Source organism: Pelophylax lessonae, assembly GCF_965119305.1.
Source record: "Pelophylax lessonae genome assembly, chromosome: 3".
Classification (NCBI taxonomy): Eukaryota; Metazoa; Chordata; class Amphibia; order Anura; family Ranidae; genus Pelophylax; species Pelophylax lessonae.
In genome coordinates this window covers 233,896,429-233,918,068 of record NC_138770.1, presented here as the reverse complement: position 1 = coordinate 233,918,068, position 21,640 = coordinate 233,896,429, and the positions used below count along the sequence as shown (strand labels likewise).

Genomic DNA, 21,640 nt, shown 5'->3' with positions numbered 1-21,640 from the left:
GGCCGAAAAATAGGGGTAATAAAAAAAATAAATAAATTCTGGATTCCTGATTTATCAGTAAAATCTGTATCTTAAAAGTACAGATTGGACACAAAAGAGAAACTGCAGGGACATACCCATATAAACCCTCCCATTCCCAGCTAGCCTCAGTTTTGCAGCAAGCCATAGGAAAATCAAAAAACAAGAGGGGAGGGACCTCAAGTCAAAAACCTAATGAATTAATTGTACAGGACAAGACAACACTGCATTCATTAACCCTGGGGTATGCAAAAGCAGTCCAACTGACAAGTTTGAAAACACAGACAACGCCAGCAGTTCCCATGAAACAAGAAAAGCATGAAGGTTTTATTTTTTAGAATACAGTATTATAAAGGAAACTGGATGTATACGTAGGCTTTGTATTAGCAACATAGTGTTCTCAGAGCCAATTTCTGTTGCCTGAATGCACAAAGCAAGATGATGTAACAGCAAGTAATGGGAATTATCTATTCCTATGGTAAGATTTTGATTACTTCTGACACATAGCTAAACCCTTAATTCAAAATTATGGAGCGATGTCTGAAGCGGAGAACACCACCACTGTCAAAAGCAAAGGTCCCAAATGCCACTCACTACAGCAACAAAATCCCTAAAGCATATAAAGTGGGCCGATTACCATCAATGTATATATGCCAGCAGACTATTGTTTTACCCCCAACTTATCTTTTTGTTTTAAAACTTGGCAACTGTAAGAAAGGAATCATCATCCTAGTTATTTCAAACATGAAAAGCAGCAAAGCCTATACTTTTTCACATGAATGTGATGCACTGGGAAGTCAGGTAGCATTGTCAAGGCAGAAGCTAATTGCATTCGGTTGTCTGCAGTTCACCTTCATTCTAAAAGTTTAAGAGTCCCACACTGGCATTTAAAATACTGCGGCAGTTACCTTATTTTCTTGTCCCCATTGCCAAAGACTTGGAGCTGGCATGCCAAAAAAAGCAAATGGGTCTTTTCCAACAATTATGAATCCTATTAATACTAGCTTGAAGATAGACAGGAACGATGCGATGTGTCTGAAAGAAAGAAATAGCAAATATCAGTGGGATGAATAATAAAGTAAAACTCCCCTTTCTGAAAATGATGTAAAGAAGTAAGCTTAAAGTGCATCTATGGTCAAAATGTAAAATCATATTTATTTCCATTTCTGAGTACTCTTATTAATCAGTATAATAATCGTGAACACTTCCTTACCGCTACCCTTATTGTGAAAACACATATTATATATATATATATATATATATATATATATATATATATATATATATATATATATATATATAGCTGTCTTACCTTGTCTATGTTGCTGCTCCCTTTATAGGGTCCAGGCTTCACCCATCACAATGGGCCTACCTCGGGGTTCTATAGGGATGGGACCATGGCCCTAAACCTGTGTAGCCCCCTGCATGTAGTACCTATTGCTCAAAGCAAAAATTACAGGCCTTATCCATGGTATGGGGTCCAGGTATGGTTCCCAAGGTTGTAGTAATCCAGATGCATTGCTTCTATGGTTATATTAGAAGTCAGTGAGGACTAACAGAGTGAAAATTAGTATTAAAAGGATGTCTATTGGCCGTGTCCTTAAAAGCTTTGCCAGTGTCCAATCACTGGAAGGCCTAAAACCCCAGGTACCGTACTGTACAGTTAAGATAAATATGTGCTGTAGCACGTAAAGTAGCATTTCAATCACATCCTAAACATGCCCCCACCCCCATTCTAAGCCAATTCAAACTACCCTGTAAAGGAATGTCTATATTCACCTATTTGAGGACATGATTGGCTCTCATCGCCAGCTTTAGTGTAGAGGGACAGCAACGGATGCCCCATAGTAAGCTTTGTTCCATTTAAAAAAAACGGACCTGAACGGAAGCAGATGAAAAACTGATGTAAATAGATGACGGTCATTTACATCCGTTTGCCCAAAGGAATGCATTACTATCTGTTTTTAACATTTACATTTTTTACATTTAACCCCTAAATTCAGTCTACTACATTACCCTAAAGCTACAGAATCATAGAAACATAGAATGTGTCGGCAGATAAGAACCATTTGGCCCATCTAGTCTGCCCAATATATCTGAATCCTATGAATAGTCCCTGGCCCTATCTTATATGAAGGATAGCCTTATGCCTATCCCATGCATGCTTAAACTCCTTCACAGTATTTGCAGCTACCACTTCTGCAGGAAGGTTATTCCATGCATCCACTACTCTCTCAGTAAAGTAATACTTCCTCATATTACTTTTAAACCTTTGCCCCTCTAGTTTAAAACGGTGTCCTCTTGTGGTAGTTTTTCTTCTTTTAAATATGCTCTCCTCCTTTACCGAGTTGATTCCCTTTATGTATTTAAAAGTTTCTATCATATCTAGGGATGCACCGAAATGAAAATTCTGGACCGAAACCGAAAATGCAGGAAGCCCTTGGCCGAAAACCGAAACCGACTTTTTCCCCCCAAATTATTATAAAATAGATAGAACAGGGGCATACGACAGAAACAGGCAGCGATGTACACCTGTAGCTAGTATGCAGTATATGTACTGTGACGGGTTGGCAAGTGGTTAATTTAATTACCAATGATATTTGTATTATGCAGCATGAGGGGGTTAATGTATTGCCACTGCTGGTCACTGATTCATTAGTGACCGACCAGTGGCAGTTAATTAACCCCTTTGTGCTGCATTAGTACAACCAGTATCAGTGTTAATTAACACTTGTTGCACTGATACTGGTTGCACTAATGCAGCACAAAGGGGTTAATTAAGTGCCACTGGTCGGTCACTAATGCATCAGTGACCAGCAGTGACAATGCATTAACCCCCTCATGCTGCATAATACAAATACCATTGGTAACCTCACCTCAGCCCCCCCACCTCAATGATGCAATGTCCTTACTTGTCAGCACCTCTCTGCTCCTCCCGTCCCCTTCCTTTCAAAAATGCCGCCTCCTGGTGATGTCACTACTACGGCTCTGTGTATGTCACCAGGACAGAAAGTCAGGGAAATTTCCCCAACAGTAATAAGGTTTTAAAACAAGGTGTGAATATAGCTCTGAGGGGCATCCTAATCACACTAGCAGCGCTCCAATGAATTCTTAAGGAGAATCGTATACGACCACTACAATACATATATAAAATACATTCAGTATTTTATATATGTATTGTAGTGGTCGTATACGATTCTCCTTAAGAATTCATTGGAGCGCTGCTAGTGTGATTAGGATGCCCCTCAGAGCTATATTCACACCTTGTTTTAAATTTATTCTATTTATAGCAGCTGCTATCTTATTTGTCAGCTTTAAGCTAGCGCTGGGTGAGTGGGCAGTTTTTTAATTACTTACTCCTTTTTGTACAAGTAATAAGGTTTTGTTGGAGTAAGGCTTTAACATACAGTGCCTTTTTCACAGATTTGATGTATGTTACAAAGTGTATACAATGTGTATCTGCAGTCAAATCTTAACAAGAGAGAGAGACTGTTACAAAGTGTTTCTGAGAGAGAGAGAATGTTACGTTTTGACTGCAGAAACACTTTGTAACATTCCATTTCAGAGAGAGAGAGAGAGAGACTGACTCTAGGCTGTGATTTATAATCCGTTCTAACTAGACGCTACAGCAGCAGACATCCACATTACCTTCTTCTACAGCGAACAGCACATGGAAGGGAGGAGGTGGGTGCAACGATTCAGCATTAGGCGCGGAGGAGGATAAGATCCTTTGCATTCTAAGTCCCTCTCCCCCGAGCCGTCTAGCGACCACTGTAGCTCACAATGAAGCCCCAGTGTAACCAGCATAGGATCGCAGCAGTCAGCAGCACACATACCCGCAAATGACTAGGAAGTGAAGGACTCACTTTTAACTGATATCAGCATACATTTTCGGCATCCTTAACCCCCTATCGGCCGAAATTGGATACTCACATTTTCGGCCAAAATTTCGGTGCACCTCTAATCATATCCCCTCTGTCTCTTCTTTCTTCCAAGCTATACATGTTAAGGTCCTTTAACCTTTCCTGGTAAGTCTTTTCCTGCAATCCATGTACTAGTTTAGTAGCTCTTCTCTGAACTCTCTCTAGAGTATCTATATCCTTCAGCAGTTTAAGCAAAGAAAAAATGGAATTTTTGTAAAATCTTACCTGTAAAATTCCTTTCTCCGAGTCCTCCGACAGTCGCCGCCTCTTCATATTCGTCACTAATGGGGTTATTGACCTTTGCTCCGTAGGAGTAGCTAGGCAACAGAATATATCAATATCAAAGCTTTTAGCATATCCCACCCCCAGGGGGTGGTCCCCTCAGTCAATACCTCCCTGCTTCCTGCATACCAACTCAGTTTCAGTAGAATAGCAGTAGAGTACATAAACAAACCCCAAAAGAGGGGCGGGGGCGGCGACTGTCGGAGGACTCAGAGAAAGGAATTTTAAAGGTAAGATTTTACAAAAATTCCGTTTTCTCTTACGTCCTCCGACAGTCGCCGCCTCTTCATATTCGTCACTAATGGGGACGTCCCAAAGCAGTGTAGACATGAGGGGTGGGAAAAAAAAAGCAGCCGCGCCTAAAGCAACGCAGTACCCACATCAGAGAAAGGAACCTTACCAAAGTAAGAGAACCAACTGGGCAACAGGAAAACGTGCTCAACAGGAGCAACAACCCAGGAAAAAAACAAGTAACCCAGGGGTAAAAACACCCCAACAGCCAAGGGCCCAAACAAGGGACCCTAAGGCACCGCCGCACTAAGAACTTTACGGCCAAAAGAAGCATCTGCCGATGCCTGAACATCCACTTTGTAAAATTTAGAGAAGGTGTGAACGGACGACCAAGTCGCCGCCTTACACACCTGGGCCACAGAAGCCCGATGAAGACAGGCCCAAGACATACTCAAAGATCTGGTAGAGTGCGCCTTCACAGGCACGGGAGGAACCTTCCCCCTCAAAGCATAGGCCTGCTCAATTTGGCGATGGTAGAAGCCGACGCCGCCATGCCCTTCCGAGGTCCTTCAGGAAGGACAAAGAGAATCCGACTTGCGAAAGGATTTAGTCGATGACAGGTAAACCCTGATCGCCCTAACAACATCCAAGGAATGCAAAGCCACCTCCTTCGGATGCTTAGGCTTCGCGCAAAGCGAAGGCAAGACAATGTCCTCATTGAGGTGAAATTCCGAGATCCTCTTCGGAAGAAAAGACGGGTTAGGTCGCAAGACCACCTTATCCAACTGAATCACCAAATACGGAGACTTGCAGGACAAGGCCGCCAGCTCCGACACCCTGCGAGCCGAAGTGATCGCCACCAAGAAGGCAACCTTCTTGGACAACAAAGACAACGAGATCTCCCTGATATTTTCAAAAGGAGCATGTTGCAACACGGACAGAACAAGGTTCAAATCCCATGGAGGCAAAGGCTCCCTCCTAGGAGGGACCAAATGTCGCACCCCTTGAACAAAGGTGCTAACCAAAGAGTTAGACGCCACAGGACGTTGAAAGAGAACGGCCAGCGCAGAAATCTGACCCTTAATCGTGGCCAACGCTAAACGCTGGTCCACGCCCGTTTGAAGGAAGGCCAACACTCTCGATACCGAGTATGAGCGAGGGGAATACCCCCTGGACTCACACCAGGCAAAATACGCCTTCCAAGTACGGTAGTAAATCTTCTCTGAAGAGGCCTTCCTGGCCTTGATCAAAGTGGGAACGACCTCAGGGGAGAGACCCCTATCCTTCAGGACCTGGCTTTCAACAGCCAGGCCGTTAAAGCCAGCGACTGTAAAGCAGGATGGAATATCGGTCCTTGAGACAGAAGGTCTTCTCGAAGAGGCAGACGCCACGGAGCGTCGACCGCCAGATTCACGAGGTCTGCGTACCAAGACCGGCGAGGCCAGTCCGGTGCCACCAGAATCACAGTTTTCGGTTCCGAGGCCAACCTGCGAAGGAACCTGGACAGCAGCTGAATCGGTGGAAAGGCATACATCAGGCGATGCTGATGCCAGGGCGTCACCAACGCGTCCGAGGCGACTGCCCGAGGATCGCGCGTCCTTGCCACGAACCTTTCCACCTTGTGATTTAGACGAGACGCGAACAGGTCCACATCTGGGGACCCCCACTTCGCGCACAATATCTGGAAGACATCCGGGTGAAGGGACCATTCCCCCTGGTCCAGGGTCTGGCGGCTCAAATAATCCGCCTGCCAGTTCTCCACCCCCGGAATGTGAACTGCAGAGATCGCCGGGACGTGCGTCTCGGCCCAAGACAGAATGTCGGCTACTTCCCGAGCCGCCCGGGCACTCCTTGGTGCCCCCTTGGTGGTTGATGTAGGCCACCGCTGTGGCATTGTCCGTCTGCACCCGAACCGGACGGCCCTGAAGCCTGTCCGTCCAACGCAGAAGACAGATTTATCGCTCGCAATTCCAGAATGTTGATCGGAAGGGAGGATTCCTCCTCCGACCAAGTTCCCTGGGCGGCCAAAACGCCCAGAACACCACCCCAGCCCGACAGGCTGGCATCCGTGGTGATCACCGTCCACGACAAAGGACGAAAGGACTTGCCCCCCCGACACCGCCGGGGACTGGAGCCACCACAAAAGACCCCTTCGGGTGAGATGGCTTAACGACAGCCGCAGATCCAGAGATAGCGGACGCCCGTCCCACTTGGCCAGGACCTCCGCCTGAAGCTCCCGTGTGTGAAACTGGGCGAAGGGAATCGCCTCGAAGGCCGAAACCATCAATCCCAGACACCTCATACACGTCCGGAGGGACGAGCACTGATTGTCCCTGAGGGACCCTGAGGGACCTGACTTCGCACTGAAGTGGCCGAAGCTTGTCTTCCGGCAGGAAGACCTTCGCCTGAACAGAGTCCAGAATCATCCCCAGGTAGGGAAGACGAACCGACGGACACGTCGTCGATTTTGGAAAATTTATCGTCCAGCCGAATTCCTGCAGAGTCTGCATCGTGATGGACAGGTCGTTCACCAGACCCTGACTGGTCGCGGACCGAATCAGGATATCGTCCAGATACCCCAGGACAGAAATGCCCTGGGCCCTCAGTGAAGCCAGAACCGGCGCAAGTACCTTGGTGAAAACCCACGGAGCTGAATCGAGACCGAAGGGTAACGCCACGAATTGATAATGATCCTCCGCAATGGCAAATCGAAGGTACCTCTGGTGACCCTCGAAAATGGGGATGTGTAGGTACGCATCCTTCAAGTCGATGGAGGCCATGAATTCCCCCAGAACCATGGCAGCCACCACCGAGCGCAGGGATTCCATGCGAAACTTGCGAACCCGCACAAAGCGGTTCAGAGCTTATAAGTCCAGAATCGGACGTACTTTGCCCTCCTTTCTGGGCACAGTGAACAGATTGGAATAGAACCCCCGAAATCTGTCCCGATGAGGCACCGGAACCACCACTCCCTGGGCCCGCAGGTCCCGCACCGCCAGGTGCAGATCCTGCAAGCGCTCCGGAGTCAGCTGAAGGTTTGAGGGGAAAAATCTGCCCGCCGGCCGAGAAACGATTTCCTGAACCCACCTGTCCCGAATGTGGTCCAGCCAGGGTTGAAAACCGAGCAAACGTCCCCCCACCCCAGAAACGGGTGAGGGCGCCCCTTCAGGCCGCATTGTTATGGGCAGCGGATCCGCACTGGCCGGACTTCTGCTTACCCGCCCAAGGCTTCTTCTGGGAGCCTTGGCCTTTGAGGGGCTTGCCCTTCTAGTGCGACCGAAAGGCACGAAAGGACCCCTGAGAGGGCCTAAACGAAGCATTCTTCTTACCGCGAACAAACTTATTCTTGTGAGATTGGGGCAAGAGAGTGCTCTTACCCCCAGAAATACCCTTTATCAGAGTATCCAAAGAATCGCCAAAAAGGCGAGATCCCGCGTAGGGCAAATTTGCCAGAGTCTTGCGAGAAGATTGGTCAACCGACCAACATTTCAACCATATCAGGCGACGGTTCAAGACCGCCACACTAGAAAGGCGCGCCGCCAAAGGGACTAAATCCAAGTCCGCATCACACAAATACATGACACCCTGATGAATCTGATCCACCATAGCCAAAGTCGTCGGCGGGGCAGAGTCAGCCACCAGAGTGCGCTTGAGCACCTGCGTCCAATCCGCAATAGCCTGGGCCGCCAAAATGGAAGCAAAAATAGGCTTCAGCATAGAGCCAGCAACCGTATAGGCATGACGGGCCAGAGATTCCAATCTCCTGTCCGTCGGGTCCCGGAACACCGGGGTATCCTCAGCAGGGATCGCAGTTGATTTATTCAAAATCGCCACCGCGTGATCCACCTGAGGCGGTACACACCAACGCTCATCAGTAGCCGGTGTAAAGGGATAACGCAGCTTGAACCTACTCGGCACAGCAAAAGGCTTTTTTAAATTGCGCCATTGCTCATCAACCGCGCGCTGAAATTCCGTAGAGCAAGGAAAAACCTGCAATGTTTTGCGTTTCCTCTGCGTCCCATAAGAGGACATCAAAGCAGGAGGACATGGTTCATCCTGCAAATGCAGCGTTTGCTTGATAGAAGCAACCAACTCATCCATGAGTGCAAGCTCTTCAGACGAGCCAGGGGGAGAATTATCAACCCCTTCCACCTCAGCCTCCCCGTCAGACCCCACAAGGTCCAGGGATGAGTGAGACCCTGAGAAGGGCACTCCAGCCATAGCAGCCCCATCGCCCTCTGAATCAGAGGAAATAGACACCCTGGGCCGTTTTGTGGATCGATCAGCCACCAGCATCTGCACCTGAGCAGCTAAGTTAGCCACAATAGTGGCCAGATCAGCCCCCTCGGGGGAAGCAGCAGCCCCTTGGCCCCCCACCAGGGTGGGAGGAAACTTGCAATCCTGAGAATCCATGCCCCAGCAAAATAATTTATAAAGGGTACTGCCCCTTTAAGATCGTGGCGAGCGCTGCCCACCGCACCCACTGAACACACTGACCCCCACAGGGATAAGAAACTGGGCAAGGAATACAGAAAAAAAGGAGATATAAAACCTGGAGAGCTCACACAGGCTGCTGCACCGATCGCTGTCCCAGAGGAAAAGGAAGTGATGCAAGACTGACCGCCCCTATGAAGCCTCTGCAAGGCTACACAAACATGGCCGCTCGGCTGAGGACAAAACCCTGGGCAAATAGAACATGGCGCTGACATGTGGGATCGATCGCCGCTCAAAATGGCGGCGTTTGGCGCCAAAAACGTTGTGCAGTACCTCACAGGACCTGCCACCATAATTTTTGCCCCAGAAAAATGGCGGATCGCCGCAGCGATCGTCGCACAGCATGTCTAAAATCTTACTGCTACATATGACACCCAGCAGAGCGGGAGAGCCCCCCCCCCCCCCCCCCACAGCCCACACACAGGCAGCAAGTGCACACAGGAGCTGACAGGGAGCACAGCAGCCACACAGACATGCAGGGTCACACAGTCCCAGACTGACACCCAAAAAAGACAGGTCCCCACATAGAGATACACTTACCAGTCCGGATGGCGTGGGGAGCCTGCTCCAGCGACCAAACTGCAGTACTGAGGACAGGGAGTGTCGCAAGCATGACGCAGTGGAGTTGCGGTGCGAAACCGCAATGGCGTCCAGTGAGGTAGCCACCTCACCGATAGCATCCCTGCAGCGAACAGGGATGGGTCGTTCAATGTGCCAGGGCAAAACCTAAGCTGAACGCTCGATGGCAGGCTGGGGAGCCCCTGGCCCTGAGCCCTGGGATCCAGGGTGGCCAGACCGAGACCCAGCTCCGCACGATCATCTTCATCAGAAGAACTAACTAACGCTGGAAATAAACAGCTAAGTAAAAGAAAGAGAAAAAACTTCAAATAAAATCAAAAAAGAGAAAAGTGGCTGAGACTAAGAGCCCCAGCACAGGAACAGCCTGCGTACTCCTGAGCTAGGTATATGAAACTGAGTTGGTATGCAGGAAGCAGGGAGGTATTGACTGAGGGGACCACCCCCTGGGGGTGGGATATGCTAAAAGCTTTGATATTGATATATTCTGTTGCCTAGCTACTCCTACGGAGAAAAGGTCAATAACCCCATTAGTGACGAATATGAAGAGGCGGCGACTGTCGGAGGACGTAAGAGAAAAAAAAAAAAATTAACATCCTCTTCCCTTCAAGTAGAGGAATTTGCTTTATGCTGGACCTAAAGGATTAATCCAACTGGGAAGGAGTAATAGGGCCAGTAAAATCCCCACCAGATCAAACCTTCTAAAGAATCCCTACAGCTGACAGCACAGTAGAGGATCTTGGCACGGGTCAGGGGTTGCATATCTGCCAAAAAAAAAACTAAAAAAGGAATAGAAGGTGGAGGATAACTCCTCTTTCACAGAAGAGGAGCTTACTACAAGCACTGAGATTCTTCCTCTCCTAAGAGCTACTATCTAGAATTAACCAGCCAAGAGAGGAATTCAGCAGGACCCCCGAACTCCCTCCAAGTCGTCCTAAATAGAAAAAGCCCAACAGTGCCCTGCCACATTAAGCCCAACACCAAGGGGTCCCAGGTGAAAACCTAGGAACAAACAGGTAATCTGGAGGTTGCTGTACCTACTTGCTTTTACTTGTGTCCTGCTAATGCCAAGGGTGCCTGTATCTGCCTAAGCTGCAGTCTGCATTGGGGAATCCAACATGTAGTATTAGCTGCTCCACCCGTAGCATCCTGACAGCCATTGCTTAAAATCTTACCTGTAAAATTCCTTTCTCTGAGTCCTCCGACAGTCGCCGCCTCTTCATATTCATCACAATGGGGTTATGACCTTTGCTCCGTAGGAGTAGCTAGGCAACAGAATATGTCAATATTAAGGCTTTTAACATATCCCACCCCCAGGGGGTGGTCCCCTCAGTCAATAACCTCCTACTTCCTGTATCCATACCTCAGTTTCAGTGGAATAGCAGTAGAGTATACAACCAAACCCCAAAAGATGGGCGGGGGCGGCGACTGTCGGAGGACTCAGAGAAAGGAATTTTACAGGTAAGATTTTACAAAAATTCCGTTTTCTCTTACGTCCTCCGACAGTCGCCGCCTCTTCATATTCGTCACAATGGGGACGTCCCAAAGCAGTGCAAACATGAGGGGTGGGAAACGCAGCCGCGCCTAAGGCAACGCAGTCTCCACATCAGAGAAAAGAACCTTACCAAAGGAAGGAAACCAGCTGGGTAACATGAAAAAACTTGCTCAACAGGAGCAACAACCCAGGAAAAAACAATAACCTAGGGATAAAAATAAATCCCAAACAGCCAAGGGTCCAAAACAAGGGACCCCAAGGAACCGCCGCACTAAGAACCTTGCGGCCAAAAGGAAGCATCTGCCGATGCCTGAACATCCTCCTTGTAGAATATCGTGAAGGTGGGAACGGTCGACCAAGTCGCCGCCCTACACACCTGGGCCACAGAAGCCCGATGATGACAGGCCCAAGACGTACTCAGAGATCCGGCAGAGTGCGCCTTCACAGGCATGGGGGGGGGGGGGGGGGGGAACATTCCCCTTCAAAGCATAGGCCTGTTCAAAGGCCTGTTCTGATCCATTTGGCGATGGCAGAAACCGACGCCGCCATGCCCTTCCGAGGACCCTCAGGAAGGACAAACAAAGAATTCGTCTTGCGAAAAGATTCAGTCGCTTATAGGTAAACCCTAAGCGCCCGAACAACATCCAAGGAATGCAGATCCACTTCCTTCGGATGTTTTGGCTTCGCGCAGAGCGAAGGCAAGACAATGTCCTCATTGAGGTGAAATTCCGAAATCCCCTTCGGAAGAAAAGAAGGGTTAGGTCGCAAGACCACCTTATCCAAGTGAATGACCAAATACGGAGACCTGCAGGACAGTGCTGCCAGCTCCGACACCCTGCGAGCCGAAGTGCTCGCCACCAAAAAGGCGACCTTTATGGACAACATAGACAACGAGATCTTCCTGATCTGTTCAAAAGGAGCACGTTGTAACACGGACAGAACAAGATTCAAGTCCCAAGGAGACAGAGGTTCCCTCCAAGGAGGGACTAAGTGTCGCACCCCTTGACCAAACGTGCCAACCAAGGGGTTAGATGCCACAGGACGTTGAAAAAGAACGGCCAGAGCAGAAACCTGACCCTTGATCGTAGCCAGCGCCAAACGCTGGTCAACACCCGTTTGAAGGAAGGACCCTAGACACCGAGTATGTGCAAGGGGAATACCCCTTGGACTCACACCAGGCAAAATAGGCCTGCCACGTACGGCAATAGATTTACCCCGAGGAAGACTTCCTCGCGTCGATCAAGGTGTGAATGACCTCAGGGGAGAGACCCCTATCCTTCAGGACCTCGGATTCAACAGCCAGGCCGTCAAAGCCAGCGACTGTAAAGCAGGATGGAATATCCTTGAGAACAGAAGATCTTCCCGAAGAGACAGACACCCCGGGGCGTCGACCGCCAGATTCATGAGGTCTGTGTACCAGGACCGGCGAGGCCAGTCCGGTGCCACAAGAATCACCGTGTGCGGTTCCGAGGTCAACCTGCGAAGGAAACTGGACAGCAGCTGAATCGGTGGAAAGTCGGTACTGATGCCACGGAGCTACCAACGCGTCTGCCCGAGGATCGCGCGTCCTTGCCACGAACCTTTTCACCTTGTTCAGACGAGACGCGAACAGGTCAACCTCCGGAAGACCCCCACTTCGCGCACATCTGGAAGACATCCGGGTGGAGGGACCATTCGAGCCGCTCAGGCATTCCTGGTGCCCCCCGGCGGATGACGCAGGCCACCGCCGTGGCATTGTCCGTCTGCACCCAAACCGGACGGCCCTGCAGCCTGTCCGTCCAACGTCGAAGGCAGAGATTTATCGCTCGCAATTCCAGAATATTGATCGGAAGGGAGGATTCCTCCTCCGACCAAGTTCCCTGGGCGGACAGAACGCCCAGACCACCACCCCAGCCTGACAGGCTGGCATCCGCGGTGATCACCGTCCATGAAAGAGGACGAGAAGACTTGCCCCGACACCGCCGGGGACCGGAGCCACCACAGAAGATTCCTTCTGATATGATGGCCCAACGAAATCTGGGGGTCCAGATATTGCGGTCGCCCGTCCCACCTGGACAGGATCTCCGCTTGGAGACCCCGCGTGTGAAACTGGGCGAAGGGATTCGTCTCGAAAACTGAGACCAACAATCCCAGACATCGCATACACATCCGGAGGGACGAGCACAGAACGTCCCTGAGGGACCTGACTCCTTCTTGAAGAGTCCTGAGGTTGTCGTCCGGTAGGAAGACCTTCGCCTGGACCGAGTCCAGAATCATTCCAAGGTAGGGAAGACGAACCGACGGACACAGCGTCGATTTTGGAGAATTGATCGCCCAACCAAACTCCTGCAGAGTCTGCATCGTGACGGACAGGTCCTTCACCAGACCCTGGCTGGTCGCAGACCGAAGTAGGATATCGTCCAGATACCCCAGGACAGAGATGCCCTGGGCTCTCAACAAAGCCAGAACCGGTGCAAGCACCTTGTTGAACACCCGTGGAGCCGAAGCGAGACCAAAAGGTAGCGCCACGAATTGGTCAGGATCCTCCGCAATGGCGAATCGAAGGTACCTCTGGCGACCCTCGAAAATCTGGATATGAAGGTACGCATCCTTCAAGTCGATGGAGGCCATGAATTCCCCCGGAAATAGGGCAGCCACCACCGACCGCAGGGATTCCATGCGGAACATGCGAACCCGCACAAAGCGGTTCAGAGCCTTTAAGTCCAGAATTGGACGTACCTTGCCCTCCTGCCTGGGCACGGCGAACAGATTGGAATAGAACCCCCGAAATCTGTCCCGATGAAGCACCGGAACCACCACTCCCTGAGCCCGCAGGTCCCGCACCGCCAGGTGCAGATCCCGCAAACGCTCCGGAGACCGTTGAAGATTTGAGGGAAAAAATCTGCTACCCGGCCGAGAGAGAAACTCGATCTTGTAGCCAGACCGAACGATTACCTGAACCCACCTATCCCGAACACGGGCCAGCCAGGGTTGAAGAAAAAAAACGAGCAAGCGTCCCCCCACCCCAGAGCTGGGTGAGGGCGCCCCTTCAGGCCGCAATGTTATGGGCAGCGGATCCGGACTGGCCGGACTTCTGCTTAACCGTCCACGGCTTCTTTTGGGAGCCTTGACCTTTGAAGGGCTTGCCCTCATAGTGTGACCGAAAGGCACGAAAGGACCCCTGATAGGGCCGAAAGGAAGCCTGCTTCTTACCAGTAGCAGCCATAGCCTTGTGGGATTGGGGCAAGAGCGTGCTCTTACCACCCATGATCCCCTTTATCAGTGTATCCAAGGATTCGCCAAAAAAAGGCAAGATCCATTATAGGGTAAATTAGCTAAGGTTTTGCGCGAAGATTGGTCCACAGACCAACACTTCAGCCAAATCAGGCGGCGTGACAACACCGCCACACTGTGTACACGTGCAGCCAACGGTACTATATCCAAGTCCGCATCACACAAATACACAACACCCTGATGGATTTGATCCACCGTATCCAACATCGCCGGTGGGGCAGAGTCAGCCACCAGGACGTGCCTAAGCACCTGCGTCCAATTCGCGACAGTCTGAGCTGCCATAAGTGAAGCAAAAAATAGCTTTCAGCATAAAACCGGCAACTGAATAAGAATGACGGGCAAGAGACTCCAGCCTCCTGTCCGTGGCATCCCGGAAACACCGGGGTATCCTCAGCAGGAATCGCAGTGGACTTATTCAAAACCGCCACCGCGTGATCCACCGGAGGCGGCACACACCAACGGTCATCAGTAGCGGGCGTGAAAGGATAACGTAGCTTGAACCTACTTGGTACAGCAAAAGGCTTGCGTATATTGCGCCATTGTTCACAAATAGCGCGCTGAAAATCTTCAGTGCAAGGAAAAAACCTGCGATGTCTTGCGACTTCGCTGCGGCCCATAAGAGGCCAGGACAGCAGGAGGACATGGTCCATCCTGCAAAAGCAGTGTTTGTTTGATAAAAGCAACCAAGTTATCCATGAGTGCAAGCTCTTTAGACGAGCCAGGGGGAGAATCATCAACCCCTTCAACCTCAGCCTCCACCTCAGATCCCACAAGATCCAGGGAGGAACAGGACCCCGATAGGGAGACCCCAGCCATAGCAGCCCCATCACCATCACCCTCTGAATCAGAGGAAATGGAAAACTCTGGGCCGTTTTGTGGATTGAGCAGCCACAAGCATTTGCACCTGAGCAGCAAGGTTAGCCACAACAGTAGCCAAATTCCCCCCCCCCCCCCGGGGGGGGAAACAGCAGTCCCTTGGCCACCCCCCCAAGGTGGGAGGAAATTTGCTTTCCTGAGAATCCATTGCCCCCAAAAAATATGTGGAAGAATAAAGGGATAACTGCCCCTTTAAAAAGCGCGGCGAGCGCAGCCCACCGCACACACACACTAGCACAAGCAGACCCCCACAGGGAAAAGTACAACTCAGGCAATGATACAGGGATAGAGAGGATAAAAACCTGGAGAGACCACTGCTGCTGCTGCCTCGATCGGTGCGCCCAGGGAAAAGGAAGTGATGTAACTCAGGGTGCTCTATCAAAGCCTATGGAAGGCTACAAGAAAATGGCCACCTGCAGTGTTAACATGTGGCTGGAGCGAGCGCCGCCAAAATGGCGGCGTTTGGCGCCGAAACGCCGCTCCTCCACACACAGTGAAAACCGCCAAAAAACACATACAGTAAAGTAAAATCATGGCGGACCGCCGCAGCGGCCGCCGCAAATGTGCCCAACACGATTCAATCATGCCCCACAGCACACAGCCTGTCACACAGTCACAGAACAGTCCAGCACAGCCCCCCTTCTTGCAGCCCACAGAATGCAGCCAGACAGATAGGGAGCTCAATAGTGTGAACAGAGGCAGGGTTACACAGTTCCAGACTGACACCCCCCAAACAGACAGGTCCCCACACAGATACACTTACCTCCTAAATGGCGTGGGGAACCCGCACAAGCGAACAAGCCAATGCACATGAGACAGGGAGAGTCGCATCCAGGACGCAGAAGAACTGGGGTTGAGAAACCGCACAGCGTCCAGTGAGGTAGCCACCTCACCATAGCATCCCTGCAGCGAACAGGGATGGGTCGTTCAATGTGCCAGGAAAAATACCTGACTGAACGCTCGAAGGCAGGCTGGGAAGCCACTGACCCACAACCTGCGACCAGGGGGATCAGCCCGAGACCCAGCCCACACGATCCTCTTCATCAGAAGAGCTAATGCTGACAAAAGAAACAGCTAAGTAAAGAGAGAAAAAAAACTCAAATAAAATCAAAAAAAGAAGAGAAAGGCTGAGACAAAATGCCCCAGCATAGAGACATCCAGCTACTCCTGACAAGCTAGACATTGAAACTGAGGTATGGATACAGGAAGTAGGAGGTTATTGACTGAGGGGACCACCCCCTGGGGGTGGGATATGTTAAAAGCCTTAATATTGACATATTCTGTTGCCTAGTTACTCCTACGGAGCAAAGGTCATAACCCCATTGTGACGAATATGAAGAGGCGGCGACTGTCGGAGGACGTAAGAGAAATAAGGCTTGGAACCAGAGTCTCCAGAGCCTGGAAAATTACTTCACCCCCTACTAGGATTAACACCCATACATCATCTGGGCAAACAGGAACACAGTCAGGACACTAATGCCCCATACACACGTGCAGATTGTCTGCAGACTTACCAAAACCATATGAGGTCAAACCTAAACACTTTCAATTTGTATGCAATCCGGCAGGCCCTTGCACTACATAGAAAAGGTAAGTCTGCAGACAAAAGTCTGCAGATAATCTGCAGGTGTGTATGGGGCATAACCAAACATAACTACTGAGTGAACCCCCGCCAAAAGTGCCCTACAGTGCATGCATCCTGACACCTGGACTAGAAATGTACATTGCCTGTACTAGTTCCTGTCAAGGAGGTGTGCCATCTCCAGACATAGCCTTCACTGGGCACAGAGGGAGTGTCTGGGAGTAGAAGCATATGTGACACAAATAGAAGCTTTTAGTTTGCTTAATGAGGCTTGTGCATTACATAGTACCTGGATAACCAAGCCACCTTCTTCCCATACAGATGTGGGGTCCTGGAGGGCAATCGAGTATAGAATCCTACCAGCTGCTCTCAGTGGAGCGAGGCAAGTAAAAAAGTGTGGGAAGAAGAGAAAGAGGCCTCCCCTCACTCAGGTTTCAGATCATGCATCTTCCCCGGCTGGAACACCCACAAACTGACCAGTCGAGCAGAAGGACTTCCTTTTTAAATAAGTTTTCTGTTGGAGGTACCTATAGATTATGAGCTGTCCTGGAAAATGGTTTGTGGGGGGGGATCTTGCAGGGGGTATGGCTATAGCTTGTTAATCAGATCCTGGCCATAGTTTTCCCACTGCTTTCTGAATTGATCACACTCCCTCTGCCGCTAACTCCTCCCACTGTGAGTTGCAGTGTCTGGGAGTAGAAGCATATGTGACACAAATAGAAGCTTTTAGTTTGCGTAATGAGGCTTGTGCATTACATAGTACCTGGATTTGAGGCTTGTTTCGACTGTCATATAGGAGCCTGTATAAAGTGGAACTCTACCCATAACAACTTGATAAAATATAAAATGCATTAGCGAGAAACATACAGGAATTAATTATGCTACCAAAAATAGGGGTGTGCTGTAATTTGCTCCAGAATTGTTCCTTTTTCTGCTTGCTGGAGCCTGCCATTTTGTTGAAGCCCAGAGCCCCTAAACAGCAGTAACCTTTATGCTGCCAGCAGATCGGCCCCTACATATTTTTGGCACTATGCCAATTAAATAGAGAGCACCTGAGCAAGGGGAGATAATGTATTACTGGATTTTAAACAGTAGAGGTACTTATTTTAACGTTTTACACATATATATATTACACACAGTATCTCACAAAAGTGAGTACACTGCTCACATTTTTGTAACTATTATATATCTTCATGTGACAACACTAAGTCCCCGTTCACACTGGGGCGACCTGTGAGGCGACCTGGTCGCCTCACAGGTCGCCTGCCATAGGGAAGCTGCGGACCCGTTCTAATAGGAGCGACACAAGTCGCTCCGACTTAGAAAAAGGGTCCGGAGCTTCTTTGGGGCGACCCGGAGCGACCTGCATAGACTTCAATGTTATGAAGTCCGTGCCGGCTCGCACCGCGACCTATGAGGTCGCCCCGGCAAGTCGGATCACCCCAGTGTGAACGGGGCCTTAAGAAATGACACTTCGCTACAATGTAAAGTAGTGAGTGTACAGCTTCTATAACAGTGTAAATTTGCTGTCCCCTCAAACTAACTCAACACAGCCATTATTGTCTAAACCGCTGGCAACAAAAGTGAGTACACCCCTAAGTGACAATGTCCAAATGGGGTCCAAAGTGTCAATATTTTGTGTGGCCACCATTATTTTCCAGCACTGCCTTAACCCTCTTGGGCATGGAGTTCACCAGAGCTTCACAGGTTGCCACCGGAATCCTCTTCCACTCCTCCATGACGACATCATGGAGCTGGTGGATGTTAGAGACCTTGCGCTCCTCCACCTTCCATTTGAGAATGCCCCACAGATGCTCAATAGGGTTTAGGTCTGGAGACATGCTTGGCCAGTCCATCACCTTTACCCTCAGCTTCATTAGCAAGGCAGTGGTCGTCCTGGAGGTGTGTTTGGGGTCGTTGTATTAAAATACTGCCCTGTGGCCCAGTCTCAGAAGGGAGGGGGGGGATCATGCTCTGCTGCTTCAGTATGTCACAGTACATGTTGGCATTCATGGTTCCCTCAACGACCTGTAGCTCCCCAGTGCTGGCAGCACTCATGCAGCCCCAGACCATGACACTCCCACCTCCCTGCTTGACTGTAGGCAAGACACACTTGTCTTTGTACTCCTCACCTGGTTGCTGCCACACACACTTGACACCATCTGAACCAAATACGTTTATCTTGGTCTCATCAGACCACAGGACATGGCTCCAGTAATCCATGTCCTTAGTCTGCTTGTCTTCAGCAAACTGTTTGCGGGCTTTCTTGTGCATCATCTTTAGAAGAGGCTTCCTTCCGGGGCAACAGCATGCAGTCCAATTTGATGCAGTGTGCAGCGTATGGTCTGAGCACTGAAAAACTGACCCCCCCCCCCCCACCCCTTCAACCTCTGCAGCTGCCATGTTGAACTTTCAGTGACCAGTATGAGAGAATGAGAGCGATAACACCAAATCTAACACACCTGCTCCCCATTCACACTTGAGACCTTGTAACACTAACAAGTCACATGACACTGAGGGGGGAAAATGGCTAATTGGGCCCAATTTGGACATTGTCACTCAGGATGTACTCACTTTTGTTGCCAGCAGCTTAGACAATAATGGCTATATGTTGAGTTATTTTTAGGGGACAGCAAATTTACACTGTTATACAAGCTGTACACTCACTACTTTACATTGTAGCAAAGTGACATTTCTTCAGTGTTGTCACATGAAAAGATAGAATAAAATATTTAAAAAAATGTGAGGGGTGTACTCATTTTTGTGAGATAGTGTGTATGTGTATATACACACACACACACACACACACACACACACACACACACACTTTTATATATCGATCTGTATATATAAACTGGCTAGCCTAAAAGTGATCTAGCAAGATTACATTTTCTGACTAAAATTCCACTTTAAAGCAGAAGTAAACCCATTTTTGGCACGTGCCAGGAATGTAACACTCCCATTGGTTGTGCACTCAACCAAACTGTCAAACCATCCAATGACTGGTGTCATAACTGATCACATGTGCAGCATTATGGCAGTTGTAGATCAAACAGAGGCCAAGATGGCAGCTTCCTTGGCTGAAAATGATAGGAGGGTTTACTTCCACTTTAACCACTTGCAGACCGGCTGCTGCATATATACTCCGGCAGGTTGGCTCTATTGCGCGAAACGATGTACCTCTACATCGTTTCGTGCAATAGCGAAAGGGGGCGTGCCTGCAATGTCCAACCGCGATCGCTCCCCAGAGACAGAACGGCGGTCTGTCACGGATGAACACAGGGATCTTGTGTTCCTGCTATTTAGGAACACGGAATTCTGTGTTCATCTAGTGAGTCCATCCCCCACACAGTTATCACCCCCTAGGGACACACTTAACCCTTTGATCACCCCTGGTGTTAACCCCTTCCCTACCAGTAACAGTGCATATTTTTAGCACTGATTACTGTAAATTGTTGATCGCTGCCATTACTAGTAAAAAAATTAAACCAAAATGCCATGAATCTATCCTCTAGTTTGTAGACGTGATAACTTTTGTGTAAACCAATATACACTTATTGGGATTTTTTTTTTTTACCAAAAACATGTGGCAGAATACATATTGGTCTAAAATAATGAAAACATTTTTTTTCTTTTTTAATGGCTGTGTTTTATAGCAGAAAAGTAAAATCTATTTTTTTTCCAGAATTGTCACTATTTTTTGTTTATAGCGCAAAAAATAAAAACTGCAGGAGGTGATAAAATACCACCAAAAGAAAGCTCTACTTGAGGGGGGAAAAAATGGAACTCAATTTTATTTGGGTATAGCGTCGCACAACTGCGCAATTGTCAGTTTAAATAACGTAGTGCCGTATTGCAAAAAAACGGCCTGGTCATTAAGGGGATAAAACCTTAACAGTCCAAAAGCGGTTTAATTTTGTCACAAGAAACACTATTGAAAGGAATACTCTCCTCTATGGTAATCATAGAAAATGCAGTCCATTGCAGTTAAGTACATTTAACAAACAGAACTGTGCAGTAAATGCATGACTGTGCTCGTAAACTCACCTATAAAGTGGGTGAGGAAGATAATTTTCTCCTTCAATGCGGATGTCTGGGTACCGCTGGCTTATAACCCGCATGTACTCTTCAAACACCCGCCGATAACCTCAGGAGATGCTGCAAAGAACCAAATAGATTTCATTAGCAATTGATTTTATGGTGCCTCATTCCTTACCTTTCAAATGATCCTCTAAAGATCAATTCTGGCAAGAAACATCTCATAAAACAGTTTTATACACAGTCAATTCTCAGGCTTCTAAACAGTAACCTTGGGAGTAACATTTTAACATCTTGCTTTTGAAGCTCACAAGAAATGTCTACATTACTGTTGAATGCAAAAACAGATTGTTTTGGGTGTAATCGTCCATGAAAATCTTCATTCCAGCTACCCATGGTCTCTTACTGGATCTTAAAGAAACCAGCATTCTTAACACAGGAGCTGTGGATTATTATGTTGCTTGTGGATTGAAGATCTGTGTAATAGAACTCCATGATGGATTTGGTCTTGTATAAAGCAGGAGTGCCAATTAAAATTTGATTCTCGTCCGGTAATCTCGATCATTGAAATCAGATTGCATTAAGAAGACTTCCTCGCCTTCAAAAAAAAGAAAAAAATCTGTTCCTGCCTGGTTCCTGCTAATACAGTGGGGGAAATTATTTTATCCCCCGCAGATTTTGTCCACTTACAAAGAAATGAAGGGTTTATCATTTTTATCATATGTGTATTCAGGGCTCGAAAAAACCCCAGGCGCCAGGTCGCATTGGCGACTAGAATTAGTGGCCGGCCGCCTGTGTTACACTGCGGCAGGTGTCTTGTCGCCAGACATCACAAGACTCCCGCAAGGTGCG

The 21,640-nt window shown here is 48.9% G+C and overlaps 1 protein-coding gene across 1 annotated transcript in view; it reads right to left on the bottom strand.

Annotated features, from left to right (window-relative positions):
• SELENOT (selenoprotein T) overlaps positions 1 to 21,640 on the bottom strand; it is a 44,507-nt gene that overhangs the window by 5,837 nt on the left and 17,030 nt on the right. The window contains exons 2-3 of the mRNA XM_082251764.1: positions 20,798 to 20,908; positions 927 to 1,053 (exon numbers count right to left, since the gene is read on the bottom strand). Coding sequence (XP_082107890.1) covers positions 927 to 1,053; positions 20,798 to 20,908 — 238 coding nt within the window. The remainder of the gene's footprint in view (positions 1 to 926; positions 1,054 to 20,797; positions 20,909 to 21,640) is intronic.